At 39.9% G+C, this 14,855-nt stretch overlaps 2 protein-coding genes and 1 long non-coding RNA gene across 3 annotated transcripts in view; 2 read left to right on the top strand and 1 right to left on the bottom strand.

The window, feature by feature from the left end:
• The first annotated feature begins 140 nt into the window (after positions 1 to 140).
• LOC136249905 (nose resistant to fluoxetine protein 6-like) lies at positions 141 to 2,580 on the top strand. Its single transcript, XM_066042037.1, has one exon. It carries the CDS (start codon positions 272 to 274, stop codon positions 2,450 to 2,452), a length of 2,181 nt encoding a protein of 726 aa, XP_065898109.1. The 5' UTR covers positions 141 to 271; the 3' UTR covers positions 2,453 to 2,580.
• A 487-nt stretch (positions 2,581 to 3,067) lies between these two features.
• Positions 3,068 to 5,353, bottom strand: LOC136249904 (uncharacterized). Its single transcript, XR_010698378.1, has 4 exons — positions 5,213 to 5,353; positions 5,048 to 5,164; positions 3,706 to 4,998; positions 3,068 to 3,641 (listed from the first exon to the last, which is right to left on the bottom strand). It is a non-coding gene; the product is annotated as an uncharacterized lncRNA (long non-coding RNA).
• The window catches only part of LOC136249903 (O-acyltransferase like protein-like), a 26,288-nt gene continuing 16,740 nt past the window's right edge, over positions 5,308 to 14,855 (top strand). The window contains exon 1 of the mRNA XM_066042036.1: positions 5,308 to 5,391. The gene's annotated coding sequence lies outside the window, so the exon portion shown is untranslated. The remainder of the gene's footprint in view (positions 5,392 to 14,855) is intronic.

Raw genomic sequence — 14,855 nt, 5'->3', positions numbered from 1 at the left:
CACACACACACTTTTGCGGAAACAATTACAGTAAACCAGGCGCACGCCCACAGCCGGCCTTCGGCCGGCTGTGGGCGTGCGCCTGGTTTAAAAAGTATCCGAAAAAGTAATCGATACCAAAGTATCGGACATTCTGGTTCGGTATCGATATTTTATTACTTGTATTTATCGCCTACCTATCTATGGTGAAGTTGATGCGAGGGTCGACTATCAAAATAGAGTAGCTACCTCCTTGTTTCGTGTTGTACTGCCTACGTCCGTATATAAACACATGCCCAGACTACTCATTTTCGCAGTTTTGTTGTGGAGGTTTCCGGCTGTTACGCTGTGCGAAAACTACTTGGAAGGGGTCTCGTATGCCGCAGAACTCAGAGCATCTATGGTGAGCGAACAATTGTATACTGGTCTCATTCAGAGTGTCAAAAGTTTAAAACTGTCTGATGTACGAATCCCAGTCAGGTTTCCAAATCTCACGTACAGTGCAGCAGACTGTCAACGCAACTATATGGAATTCATAGACAGCTTAAGTCTACTCCAGCAAGTACAGTACCTTGACTCGTTTGGAAAACCAGAAGCTGGTCTTTTGTACGGGAACTATATGTACCTTGGCAGTTATGACGAGTGTCTTAACGTCGGGAACACTGACTATTGTCTCTTTCCTTATAATTTGACAGTGTATTTGAATAATGAATCAGTCAGCGCGATAATTGATTTAGGGATGTGTTTTCCATCAATCTGCAGTGCACAGGATTTTTACTCGTTAAGTTTCTCCTACATTAACTATCTAAATCTGTCTAATGGCACCATTGAACCAGTCATGAGTGCACCACTGTGTCCGTGGAGGCATCTTCCATGGACAACAAGTTCTATTTTAATGTTGATTGTATGCTGTTTATTGGCAAGTCTTGTGCTGCTCGGAACACTGGTGGATATTTTGATATGGGCGTATTATATCTTGCACAACCACTGGCAGTGTATTGAATTGAAGTCACCAGTTACATTTGATGATTTATCTGATAGTGATGCCAAGGAGACAATTAGTGAGGAAGAACCAATGATTAATGCACAACGTAAGAAGCAAGAGGATGGCCAAAGCAAGAAGCAAAGACTGATGGATTTAGGAAAGGACCTAATTTTGTCATTTTCTCTTTACAAGACTATTCCAACTATCATGGCGACATTCCAGCCTCCAAATGCAATCACAAGCATCAATGGTGTACGTGTCATTAGTATGTTTTGGGTAATCTTGGGGCATACATTTCTGTGGGCTTTATCATTCCAGGCCACAGATAATACTCTTTACACTATTCATACTGTGCCCCAGAAATTTACTTTCCAGCCAATTTCAAACTCGTTTCTGGCTGTGGATAGCTTCTTTATGTTGAGTGGTTTACTTTTATCATATTTGGGGATCAAGGAGATACAAAGTCGCAAAGGAAAGTTTCCATATTTAGTTTTCTACTTTCACCGTCTACTGCGTCTTTCACCAGGATACTATTTTGTGTTATTTGCTTACTACAAAATCCTTCCCTATGTTGGATCTGGTCCCCTGTGGATTATACAAGACATTGCATACTGTGACAAGTATTGGTGGACGAATATTCTCTACATCAACAACTTTTATCCAAAATTTGTAGATCAGTGTTTTGCTGTAAGTTGGTACTTAGCAAATGATATGCAGTTCTTCATCATATCTCCATTATTTCTGATGCTTCTCTACCACTTTTGGTATGTTGGTCTAGCTGTTATCGGAGGCACCATGGTACTCAGTTTCATCACAATAGGCACACTGGCTGGGGTTAAGGATCTAAATGCAAATTATGCAGAAGAATTTGTTTCCAGCAATGGCTTAATAGAAGATACAGAATTTGCCCTTAATAACATTTATGCGAGACCTTATTGTCGAATCAATGCATACCTGGTTGGAGTAGTACTTGGCTTTGTGCTGTACAAGAAGTGGAAGGTACCAGGTACTTTTTGGGTACGTCTTGGTATCCATGGAGCATTATGGGCATCAGCTGTAATATTTTGTTTTCTGGTGGTATATGGCCAATACCAGACTTGGCATGACCATCCATTCAATAAGACTGAGAACGTGTTGTATTTCATGTTCCATCGTACTGTCTGGAGTACTGGCATCGCTGTAGTGATATACTTGTGTCATAATAACTTTGGTGGTGCTATTAATACTTTTCTGTCATGGGGCGTGTGGGTACCCCTGAGTCGTCTGACATTTATGGCTTATCTTTCCCATCCCATTATACTGACTGTCATGTACAATACCATGAGATCACAGTTTACATATACCCAGTATTATCTGTCAATACTGGTGGTTGCTGCTGTTGTACTGTCTTACTCCTTAGCATTAGCTTTCGCTTCCTTCATTGAGTATCCACTGGCCAATGTAGAGAGTGCAGTTTACAAGTATACTGGAGTAAAGAGAAGGAATTAACATGACATGACAATGGCATTGTTGCTCTCATTCTAGTAGTTTTTAGTGTTGTGTGATACAGAGTATTTTTTGTGTATTACTTATTTTATTCCACTGTAAATAATTATTTTATCACAATATACAAGTCAGCATGTATTAGCAAGTGACACCACTGATATGATTTTGTAGTTTGCATGACACCAGCTTGTACTCACAGCATGTTTTGTTGTTGTACACATATGTACAAGTCTATGTGCTGACAGACAAGACAATGCAATCACAAGATACAACCAAAAGGCTTGAAGAGTTCCGTCTTACCGTGCGAAATATTTGGACCTCAACTTTTCTTTCAGGGGTACAAATATTTCAATTGTAGCTTGTTACTATAGATAACAGTTCCTAGGACTCTTGTTTTGTAATGTAGTCCACTATATTAAGAGATCAGAGTAGATGTGTTCTTCCACATGCAAGACAAAAACTAATGAAGGGGTAAGTGACCAAATCAGTGACATTTGTTCCCACTAACACCACACTTAAAAAGAGAGACTTCGATTATTTCCTATGTAAATATAAGTTATATTTAAGTCCAAATATTAAATTAAAGTTTATTAAGTACATTGTTCTCCTAGGACTTAATTTTGATTCCCATGTTTAGTGTTTATAATTTTACAAGAACAATTATATGACATAGCCATACACTGAAATGATAGGAGACAACTATTGCAGGGGAGGAGTACAGGAACTACTTCAAACAATATTGACTTCAAAAACATAGCCTAATACAATTAATAAGTTCAGCATAAAAAGTGTCAAAGTTACAATGTGGTGGATCACGTGTCACTCCTTTTCTTCAGATCAGGTGCCTTACAACCTCCCCCCTGTTGAAAAGCTGAACCTTCTGGGAAGCTACCAGGGTCTTGGTATTGAACTGGCTTCACCACACGTTGTCCTTTTCTTGTCATAATCTCACGGTCATCACTTGTACTTACTGTTCCCATAGTCCCTTGGGTAGCTTCAGTTGACTGTGTTGCTCTCCTTGCCCTAACTTGGCGTCGCTTCCTAGTCAATCCATGGCCAAACCACGGCTGCACTTTGTCCAGTGAGGCTCCTCCTTCACAACACGACAGTCTGCTGGGACACAAAAATCTTCTCCTGATCTGGTCGGTTGACTGGCTGAATACAAGCACATGTTGAAGTGACTTGGTGAACTCTGTATGGACCATGAAAAGCCCGATCTAGTTGAGGTCAACCTTCAACATCACCAGATCACCCACCTTGCTTGGCATGCTTGTCACACTGCTTCTTCTGTGAAGCTTGTGAATTCTTAATGCTCTGTCTTGCCAGCTCTCTTGCCTTCTTGAGCTCTTGAAATAGTTTTCTGCCAAATTCTGATTCCCCTGTCACTGCTGGTGGCTTAGGTGCATAAAGTCTAGTGCAGAAGGTAACTTGGCATCACGCCCATACAATAATAATGAAACTCCTGTAGAGGACTGTGGAGTTGTTATGTATGCCATTAACACTGGACCTAATTTTGTGTCCCAGTCACTCCCCTTCTTGTTCATTACCTTAGTCAACATGGCTTTCAAAGTCCGATTTAGTCGGACCAACACTAGGGGAGAAGCATACGAGCTGTTACTAGGTTCAATACAACCAATGTCTAGCAATTGTTTCAATTCATCCTCCAGTTCTTTCCTCACTGCATACAGCAGCCTCAGAGGCATGGCTCTTGCTGGTCTAGCATCACCTGCATCAGTGTCATGTGTCACCAGCTCAGTCTCTCCTAACGGACTTTGAAATAAGCGCTCCATGAAATAAGCGCTCACGTGATCGAAATTCAAATCGCGGAAAATACAACCATAATCTATTCCAATGACCTTAAAATCACTTGGAATCAAGTGGCAATCAGTTTGTGTACATTAGGTTCAGCATCTCGATTAGCCCAGCAGTCTGAGACTCTCCCTATTATGCCATCACAGCATAAAACACACCTGCACTGGCCCAGATCACGTCTGAGAGAACAATTAACACGAATATTTACAAAAGGAGTACACTGCATGGTTCCTATTCAGAAATGAAAGCGATTTCATGGGTATTTCCGCGATTTGAATTTCGATCACGTGAGTGCCTATTTCAAGCATTGGATTGCTTTATGCGTTTACTGGACGAGATAGCCGTATTGTTAGGTGTTTATAAGCTTCACATCCTTGCTGTTGGAGACTGTCTCACTGATGTATCAACCATTCTGGTATTTGTTTGCAAAAATCGTGTCATTTTGGCCGAATTTCAGCATATAGATGGCTAACAAGCTTCAATTATAACCATACTCCGCATGCAGGTACTTTACCTAGTACTGGTCATTGCTGATCCACGGCGCAGTTACTGCTCTGCTTAATTGTCCTGTGCTCCAGAGCAAGAAACATTTTGTCTGTCGCCAAAAAGCTGCACATATCGTGCTGCCACCGGAAACTGACCAATAAAATCAAACCACCAATACTTTGAGTTGATGGTAGACTACTTGAACAATGTTGAGAGTGAATATCGTGGCATACGAAGAACCCTACGAACTGCTGCAACGAAAAATCACGTGATTTTTAAGACATTTGTATCGTTTTCTACCAGAAGAAAGTGACAAACTTGGCTGCCACGCTGGTGTTAATCAAGTTACACTTAGCCTAACACATGACAATAGTTAGGAAGTTGATTGGAGGATATCGATTTTTCGCATTGCGGACCCTATCAAAGTTCAAAAAATGGGTCAAATTTTGTGTGTGAAAAAGGTACCTTTTCGCAAATCCGGTCACAATTCATTTCCAATCGATAATATAAGCGCGCCCTGCCGTGTTGCCACGCCCCTCACCACATTATACTCGCACAATAGATAATAGACACCCCCACCTATGCTCGCGCACATGTTCATCAGTCGGAACTCAGCGTGCTGTGACCAGTGAAAGTTTCTAAAGGTACGCGACTGTATAACTATTCCCATACAACCAGACCACTTTTTCTTTGTAGTAGTTGTGTTTTGTATTGCTGTATGTGCTCTGGTAGGGAACGGCTTTTGCCGACTACCATGAAGTTAAACAAATAAGCTAAATGAAGGTATTTCCGGACACTGATAAAATCGCTCTAACATTACAAACTCTAGGATCGTTTTAAAGCCTATCTTATGGTGCATCTATAGTACAAATTTCATTTCGATACAATCAACTACTGAGGAGTTATGAGTCGAAATTTAACAGCGTGTAAAAATGCAGCATTCCAGACACTTCGAATAACGAGCAAGTGGAGCCTTCCACAGGTTACCAATCCTCTTTAAAAGTATGGAGACTAAAGTACCACTCATCTGCAGCTTATAAATCAAGTAGAAAGTTCATACCATTTGGGAGAAAGCAGCAGTGCGTATTTTTAAAAGTCTATGTAGTCTAATTCGCGAACATTTTCTTTGTATTTCAACTGAACAGATGCTGAAAAGTCGACTGCCACTCCGCCTGTGCTGCATGAATTCTTATGATTTTTGGTATATACAATTATTATTTATTATTTTTATTATTTACCTATACTGTACAACTTCAGAAATGAAGAAAAATGTACAGACAAATCACAAAAAAAAAAAAAAAATTCAATACAATAAGTAAATTATAATTTAATTATAGATTTAAATACTTCAAGTGAATTAGAGTCTTTAGCTAGGTTAGGTAAATCATTCCAAAGTGAAATTGTTGCTGGAAAAAATGAGGACTGATATGAGGTCTTTGATGCTTGCAATGATAGGAGGTTAAAATTAGCCAAGGGTATGATCTCTATAAATCTTTGAAAATCGAAAATATGAGCTTGGGCTGCCTGGTTAGATTACATTTTCAAAGTTTTTGAACAAAATTACCCGTGATTGTGGTACAAATTCGTGTCAAACTTCGCGGTGGAATAACGGATTCGTTTCAATTTTGGTTTGTAGATAGGCCATAGGACACTGTAGTAGCATACCAAATTATAGGCCCAGGGATTCTACCACTGTTAAGAACGATCTAAGTGTCCGGAATTAGCCGCTGTCCAAATCAAATCTTCTGGGTCGGGAAGAAAAAGTATTTGGCGAACTCAGTGTAGTAGTTTTGTTCTGACACTCCCCAATTTTGGGGATCAGTTTCTCAGTGTAGAATGCTTGTTGATTGGCGAGATGACTTTGCCATTGGCGAGATGACTTAGCCATTGTGCGTGGTTAACACGACTAATCAGCAACTAAAAGCCTTTCGCATGTTTCCTCCCCAAAATCTGAGTGCCAGAACAAAAACTAGACCCTTTTCCCAACCCAGTACAAAAGAAGAAAAAGTGGTTTGGCTGTGCGAAACTAGTGTGAATTGTACACAAACTGTCAACTGTATGTGCGCTTTTTGTGTCACTGTATTGTATGCCACTCCAGAATTCGAATTTGGTCGACGTGTATTCCGAGATTCCATACTGTGATTTCCTGATCCCAAGGAAAATTCTTCCAGATTCCTAGTCGATATACCCAGCCACCCACGCCCTCGAGATCACTGCAGCCTCCCACGCGAAGATCTGGACAACATCGAACTTTAAATCTAGCAACAAACACTAAAACTCATAATAGTAGACTTACTAACATACCAAATTATTGCTAATCAGGTTTGTTCCTGCATAGTAACGTAACCTGTCTATAATGTTTCATTTTGTCGGTCAATTGTGTACAAGTTGCCTGGATAATGGTATGCATTTGATATTTGGAAGATAATGAGGCATTTGAAATCCAATAAGGTCTTTAACCCTTCGAGGACCAAAGTCCAATATATTAGACGTAAGTACATGGGCTGGTATAAGCCGTTATAACTACTTATCACTACACAATAGAAAGAATTCGCTAATACCACGATACTCACCATGAAATTCCTGACAAAATCATACCAAGTATCGCTTTGTTTGAAGAGAATCTCTACTGCTAGGCCTCCAAGAAAAAGTAGCTCTTCCATTATCGTCCACCATTACTCTACACCTGCTACTTTGATCGGCCATATCTCGATGGTACTTAGTCCTAGTGTATCAAACTAAACGCCATTAGACTCAGCACGTGATGGCGATTCGATTTGTATACAAAAGATCACGTGATTACCTCATGAATTCGCGATAAAGAAATAACAAAGTGGACGTTCGGTGGAGACGACATCGCCTGTTCATCGCTTCATATCACAAGTACTATTTTGTGTAGAACAAAACTGTTAAGATATTATTGTTGTGTATGAAATTACCATTAAGTCAATGCCAAACAATAATCTGTCTTTGTTTTACAGAAGACCACTGCCTTCTTTATAACATAAAGTTACGCGTTCCTCCATGCTTGAAAATTAATCCGGTCCTCGAAGGGATATTATGGTTAGAGACCTGCTAACAGAAAACCCTCAAGCATTGCATTTGCAAATCAAACTGTTTTGAAGCAAGGTGACAAGTTCAATTTCGACAAAAGCATCCGAACTTATTTCGCATTGTGTGATGATCTTAAAACGACAAATAATCCAATCCCACGATGACCCCATCATCCCTATTATCTAAGTTGGTTAGTGACCACACCTAAATATGCCAATCAAATGCGCTTACTAAGCCCTAATGTTATTAGTAAGAAACCATAATCTGGTTACTAATCATCATCCAGCAATAATCATTCATTACCACATGTCGTTTTACCAGTTGCCTTAGTTAATCAGAACATACTGTAAAAGAAAGCAACCCAGAAAGAAGTAGCAGGAATTTAGCAATAGTTGACATTATGGGTTTCTGAGAAATATGTCACAGTCACTAAAATAGTTTGATTGTTCCAACAAGTATATAGTGACCCGAGGATGATGTGGGTAGCCAAGCCCACATCATCACAGGGACTCCAGAAGCCTTGTTAATGTTTTAAGTGTGTTAGAAACTTTCCAGATGAAAAAAAGGTGAGAGAATTGGCAAACCCGTCTTCGCTAACTTCATATTTACCACCTCAGCAATGTCAGCATTACATTGGTGTTCTTATCCATCTACAATGCTAATGAGCCCGTCTTGTACCAGAAAGAGAGTACCAGAAAGAGATTAACCAAGACCACTATTTCATGAACCATGGCAAATTAAGCCATCAAGTTGTTGCCTTCATTTAAAGCATTCATTGAACATATCAAATAATTCATTGAACATACAATCTTTCTGAAAAATGCCCTAGCACTGAAGGGTAGGTAAAAACAGTGGATCCGGGGACCCGTGGAAATCCAACTCTTGGGATTTTATACACTTCACAGTATTCTATACTTGTACTAGGTACCTTTGCAAGTAGTCTTGCATGGCCAATCCATGTTTTCCCCCTTGTGGCATCTCGCACAATGTTTACACCAATTAGAAATTATGGACGCCTCTGAAAAAGTGTCTGAAGCTGACTGCATTAATTATAGGTCACTTGTTATTTCCCTAGAATATTTGTTTGCGCAATGTTTCTAAACTTTAGTAGCTAGGTGACATAATGGACTAGCATGCTCATTGTACAGCAGGCGAGCAATTACTAGCTAAGCCAAGCTAAGCGAGTTCCAGCAGCTCTTCATACATCATGGTGCATTTGCACAATGTTCCTAAACTACTCTAGTAGCTAGGCGGCATAATAGACTAGTACACTTACTGTGCAGCAGGCAGTGGCCTATAAATGCAGTCAGCTTCAGACACTTTTTCAGAGACGCTTATAATTTCTAATTGGTGTAAACATTGTGTGAAACGCCGCAAGTGGGGAAAAAGTGGATTTGCCATGCAAGACTACTTGCAGAGGTACCTAGTACAAGTATAGAATACTGTGAAGTGTATAAAATTCCAAGCAGAATTGGATTTCTGCTGGTCCCCAGGTCCTTGGTCCCCGGATCCACTGTTTTTACCTACTCAGCACCGAGAGACTTTGACACTGGTCAGGTCATGGATCACTTACCAGTAGTGTAGCCACTCAGACTAGTTGGTGTTGTCATAACAACCACAAATAGTATTGTCACTATCTGAAGCCTTAGAATAAGGTGCCAAGTGTCCTTGCCACAAGAGTATATAATGACAAGCTGGAGTTCCAGTTGCAGTACCTGTTGTAGTAGCTAGGAACAAAAAGTCTATTCATAATAGCTAGTATGATCTGCTGTGATATCCTTCAAGTAGCAAAAAAAAATTGTATAGTTGTGAAGGTGATTACTTGCAGATAGACTTGCCTGAACAGCTGAATGAAGCCTGTGACGTTGTGTCAAAGTAGCTTAGAATGTAATGGTAATGGTAAATTTGGAGTGCAACATTATAGTAGTTTAGTAGTACACCACAAACAATGGTGAAACAAAGATCATTGTTAATTGGTAATGTTTTGGTCAATAATATTGCTTTTGGTCAATAATAACTGAAGCTCCTAAAATGCCTAAGGTGCTTATAATGAATACATAGAGTCAAGTTAGTTCCTCAATTAAAACATTTGCTGGCTTCCAATAAGCATAGCAGTATATGGATGGTACCAGGAGCTTATAAGCGCCTTCTGCAGGAACACAGCAGCGACAACCCAGCTAATTAACACCCTCCATATAAAGACATGTGGCTGCAAAGGCATTTCATAAAGGCATTTCATAAAAGATAGAACACCACTATATCCTGAGTGTTACGCGCCTTCGGCGCCTATAAGCTCCTGATGGTACTAATCCAATCTGCCTTTAGTGTTTGGTATAGATATATCTTGTCTTTTGAGACCAGATAAATGGAAAGTGAAGAAGGCAGACACTCGTTGGAACTAGAAGAGGCACATGTCACCATTGAATTTGTTATTGTGGCATTGGTAGCCCACACACTGCTTTATTTGGCTTCTAGCCTTGCAACTGTGGTCAGGCAGCCCCAGATTTTGGGTTGGCGATTTTTAAATATACAAGTACACAGAAAAATTTGGAATTTTCAACTAGAGTAGGGACCATAGCACATCGATAAAAAGGACTAAAACAAGCTGGAGTAGTGCACGATATTAAATCATGGTAAAACAATAAGAAGTGTTATATCCCTAATGTGCATTTCCATTATGGTATCTAGAGCACAGCAGGGATATAACACTTCTTATTGTTTTATACTGTGATTTAATATCGTGCACTACTCCAGCTTGTTTCAGCACTTTGTATCGATGTGGTATGGTCCCTACTCTAGTTAAAAATTCCACATTTTTCTGTGTACTTGTTTGTATATGGCGCCGCTCGCCCCAGCTATATCATCTGGAAAGTGAAGTATCCATTACGCTTCGTTGTCAGCTATGTTCAACCCGTTACACAGCATTTCGGATCAAGAACTGTTCGAAAAGTGCCTCTGCAATCCATGCATACTGAAAGAAGAAATGGTGCCGTACGCCCCAGTTATATCAATTATCGTCTGAAAAGTGAAGTATCCATTACGCTTCGTTGTTGGCTATGTTCAACCCGTTGCACAGCAATACAAATCAAGAACTGTTTGAAAAGCACCTCTGCAATCAAAATAGCTATTATGAAAAGTATGGACGATTTCTGTTACGAAGGGAATCCATCACCGCCGAAGCGACACCGAATCAACACTTATCGTTGTCAGCAAAGATGAATGGGACACAATTAAGGAGGACACTGGTAAGTCCATGAAAGATGCATTGTACGTACTGCGGTATGCCAAAAGGCACCACTCGGGCCGAAGCGACAGTGAAAAAATCAAGCCCGTAGCCTTAGCCATTATTGAGTTACGCTTGTCTGAAGGCATCAGTCAGTCAGGCAGTCAGGCAGTCAGTAGAAAATTCTGTTAAATAAACTATTTTTAAAATTCCATAGCAACTAGGTCGATCTGAAAGCTTTAGTTTTACCTAACCAATACTGTCTTATCGTCATCAGGGAAAATTGAGGCTGGTTTTTGGGTGAAGTTATTTCGTGGACCACGCCTACTCCTTTGTGGTCCCTACTATACAGTACGATAGTATATATATATATATATATATATATATATGTTATAGGTAAAGCACCGCCACGTGTGTGTACGGAAAATATAGTATGAGGGGGTGTTTTGAGAGGCTAATACAGCACGAGGTGAAGCTGAGTGCTGTATTTACCTCAAGACATCCCCCGAGTGCTGTATTTTTCGTACACACAAGCAAGGCGGTGCTTTAAGTATTATATTGTACTTCGTGGTCATCTGGCTCAGAGTGATTTTCTCTAGTACACAAACTGCTGCGATTTTCGGTGATCAGGATATCAGTAAGTGTTCAAATAATCTATTTCTAGTCGTAGAACGAGCTAATAGGATTAGTTTGGCTAGTTTTAGTGCAATTTACAATGTCACGCACGTGATCAATCTCTTAGTGGAGGCATGTTTAAAAAGCTTCATGATCAGACGATCAGTAAGTGTTTATACAATCTATTTCTAGCTGTAGAATGAACTTGTAGGATTAGTTTGGCTGGTTTTAGTGATTTACAGTGTGTTGTTTACGTAACATTCCTTAAATAAATTCTCCACATAACTGTACTGTATTTGCCCAAGTGTGCTGTATTTGCCCAATTAAGCGCATAACTGTCCTGTATGACTCTTACACAGCTGATTAGTACTGTATGGACAATACAATATGCAGCATCGCTTTGATTCTCCCATGCAAAGTACAATATATATATATACCAAGACTCACGGTAGTGAGTCGTGCGGCCAGTAAAGCAGAAATGCACGCCGCAGACAATAAATGATGTGACCACTACACGTGAGGATTTTACAGGAACGAACGTTGTCAAATTCGGCTTGCCTGTAACTCACCCATCATTTATGCTATCTCTCTGAAACTCTAGAGTTGAACTCATCATGTCACTAGTAACTACCACACAAGCGGTGAAGTAAATCCATGTTGACTGTTTCAAAATCGAGATTGCCAACATCAAAGGGGAGGTTTCGTTTTTATTTTTATTTTTTTCGCATGCGGTTAGACGCAACCGCAGGTGTAGTTCCTTGCGTTCCTTTGTGCATTCCGAACATTGATTGCCCTGCTATCGCTTCCATATTCTCTCAATCGCTTCAAGATTCACATCATCGATTTTGCCATACATCATTACCCTACAGTTGTAATTTCAGCACCAAACGAAGTTTCAGTCGTCCTCAGTCAACCTAGAGGCCATATACAAAACCCATATTGTTGTTTTTTGTCGCTTGGCATGTAGGGCAATGTGTCTTTAAACTGTTCTAAAAGTTTCGTTGAGATTGTTACATATGTTTTCGAGATGGCTAGTTTGAAATTTGAATTTAGTCGCCCCTACGTAATTTGCTCTCTAAGGGTGCAGCTGAAGAATCTAAAGAATAACGCACAGCACAACTACGGTCACTGGTTATTGGGCTGTGAATGGTAAGTGTAGTAAATATAATCAGTGCATGTAGCCATAAAAGAAGTGTGCAAAAAACTATGCCATCGTTCGAGAATGGCTATAGTTTTGAAACTTGAATTTAGTCGCCCCACGTAATTTGTTCTCTAAGGGCGCAGCTTGAAGAATTTAAAGATTGACAAAGAGCACAACTGGGTTATTGTTAGTGTAGTTAATCAGTGCATGTAGCCATAAAGCAAAAAACTATGCCATCGACACCAAGTATTTAGAACCGTCCGGCGCAGTGCAAATCATTTATAGCCTGTAAAGGCACCACACAGAAATGATATGGATACAATCATGTATGTATACACATGCAGTTACAACATACACAGGATACATGAATACTCAACAGATTGTCTGTGATGTAATTGCTATCAAAACAATGCAAATATGTCTCCATTTCTCCAGTTTGGCCCAGTAGATTCTGCACGGTAGCAGGTCTCATATGATGCCATATTCATGGTGCTTCTCCAAACACAGATAAGCAATGATCAATAGCCTACTGACAACAATGTGTGACTGCATTTGCAGAATCCAGATGAGTGGGTGTGGCTCCAGTATGTCTAGACAATTAACATACATTCTTGATAACTGGGTGTGGTTCACATAAGTACTGTATGTACTAGAGTTGTAACAGTATCGATACATAGTCTCCATTCAGACATTGCATCACGATACAGCATTATATCAAACGACACAAAGAGCAACATACTGTTACAATTCTAGTACATACACTCCATCAGTACAATCATGCTTGTTAGTGAAACCTGTCTTAATGGCCACCAGCATAGAAAGACAACCTTATAGAAAGGCCAATTCCAAATCCCTTTAGTGAGAATTTATACACTGCCACCTACATATATTCAGCAAAGGTGGCAATGGACAGGTTCCACTGTAACATGTGATCTGATCCTGTAAATTCTGTGAGTGAATGAGATCCACTTGGCCAGGACAAAATGTGATCCAAATGTCTGGACTCAACCCACTTACAACCTAGTGGCAAAATGGAACCGACTATTTATAGGGGACAATATGTCTAAGATGTGTGTGCACATTACAGCATGTACATGCAAGAAACGCTATGTACCTTCTTAGTATTCCAAATCACCACATTATGCATGGACTAATCAACACAAATGTGCATAGTGCCTATCAGTAAACCTGAAGAGGAAAAGTCACGAAGAAGTAAAATTGGATACGTACGGATAACAATTGTGAACAGTAGCAATATACACTGAAACATTACTCTGGTCACTTTACGGTCAAAAATTTTAAGCAGGGAGCAGATATGCTGTGTACACAAAACGACACATTCAGGGACTGTGTTTAGACAGGTGACAAGGTGACTTGATTAGACACATTGTAACATAAATACCATAACATAGTATGAGGTATACGAAGTGTCACTGCTAGACAGTATACTGATATGGCTACCATATAGACCTGAGTAGTAAATCAGCTAAGTAGGTGCAGTGGAACTTGTTTAAGATGGTTACTTTTAGGCCAAATTTTCTTGGCTTAATAAGCAGGTAGCTGCTTTAGCAAGGCATTCATATAGATGTTTCACGGGGGAATTTAAAAGTTGGTCTCTTAGAGAGGTGACTTCTGTACAAGTGGCCACCAAGGCAGTTTCCACTGTGTAAGACTTAGGGCTTTAGATATTTGGCATTTCATGTGTTAAAGGCTTCTGTAGTCTGAAAACCCACCACAATTTACTCAGACTATGTGGTCACCACTAAACCACTGGAATGCTGGAAGTAAATGGTGTTACTTTTTTGTCTTATGCCTTGGCTACTACCGTATAGCGGGTTATTTTCGAAGAACAAAATTTCGAACAAGAGCCGAAAATTTAAATTTCGGAGAAATTAAATTCAAACAGCTACAATATTACGAAAATAAATTCCTCAGTCTTCGTATAGATCTGGCTCACGTGTGCTCACGTGTATGCAGCTAGCTCAGTGCAATTGAGTCTTCACGCCGCAATGTCTTTCACAATGCAGTCGGTGATACGAGATATCACGAATACAAGGATATGTGGATTGCTGTGA

This window comes from Dysidea avara, chromosome 3 (assembly GCF_963678975.1).
Source record: "Dysidea avara chromosome 3, odDysAvar1.4, whole genome shotgun sequence".
Classification (NCBI taxonomy): domain Eukaryota; kingdom Metazoa; phylum Porifera; class Demospongiae; order Dictyoceratida; family Dysideidae; genus Dysidea; species Dysidea avara.
Note: the sequence above shows the minus strand (reverse complement) of the source record. Positions and strands in the feature narration are given on the sequence as shown.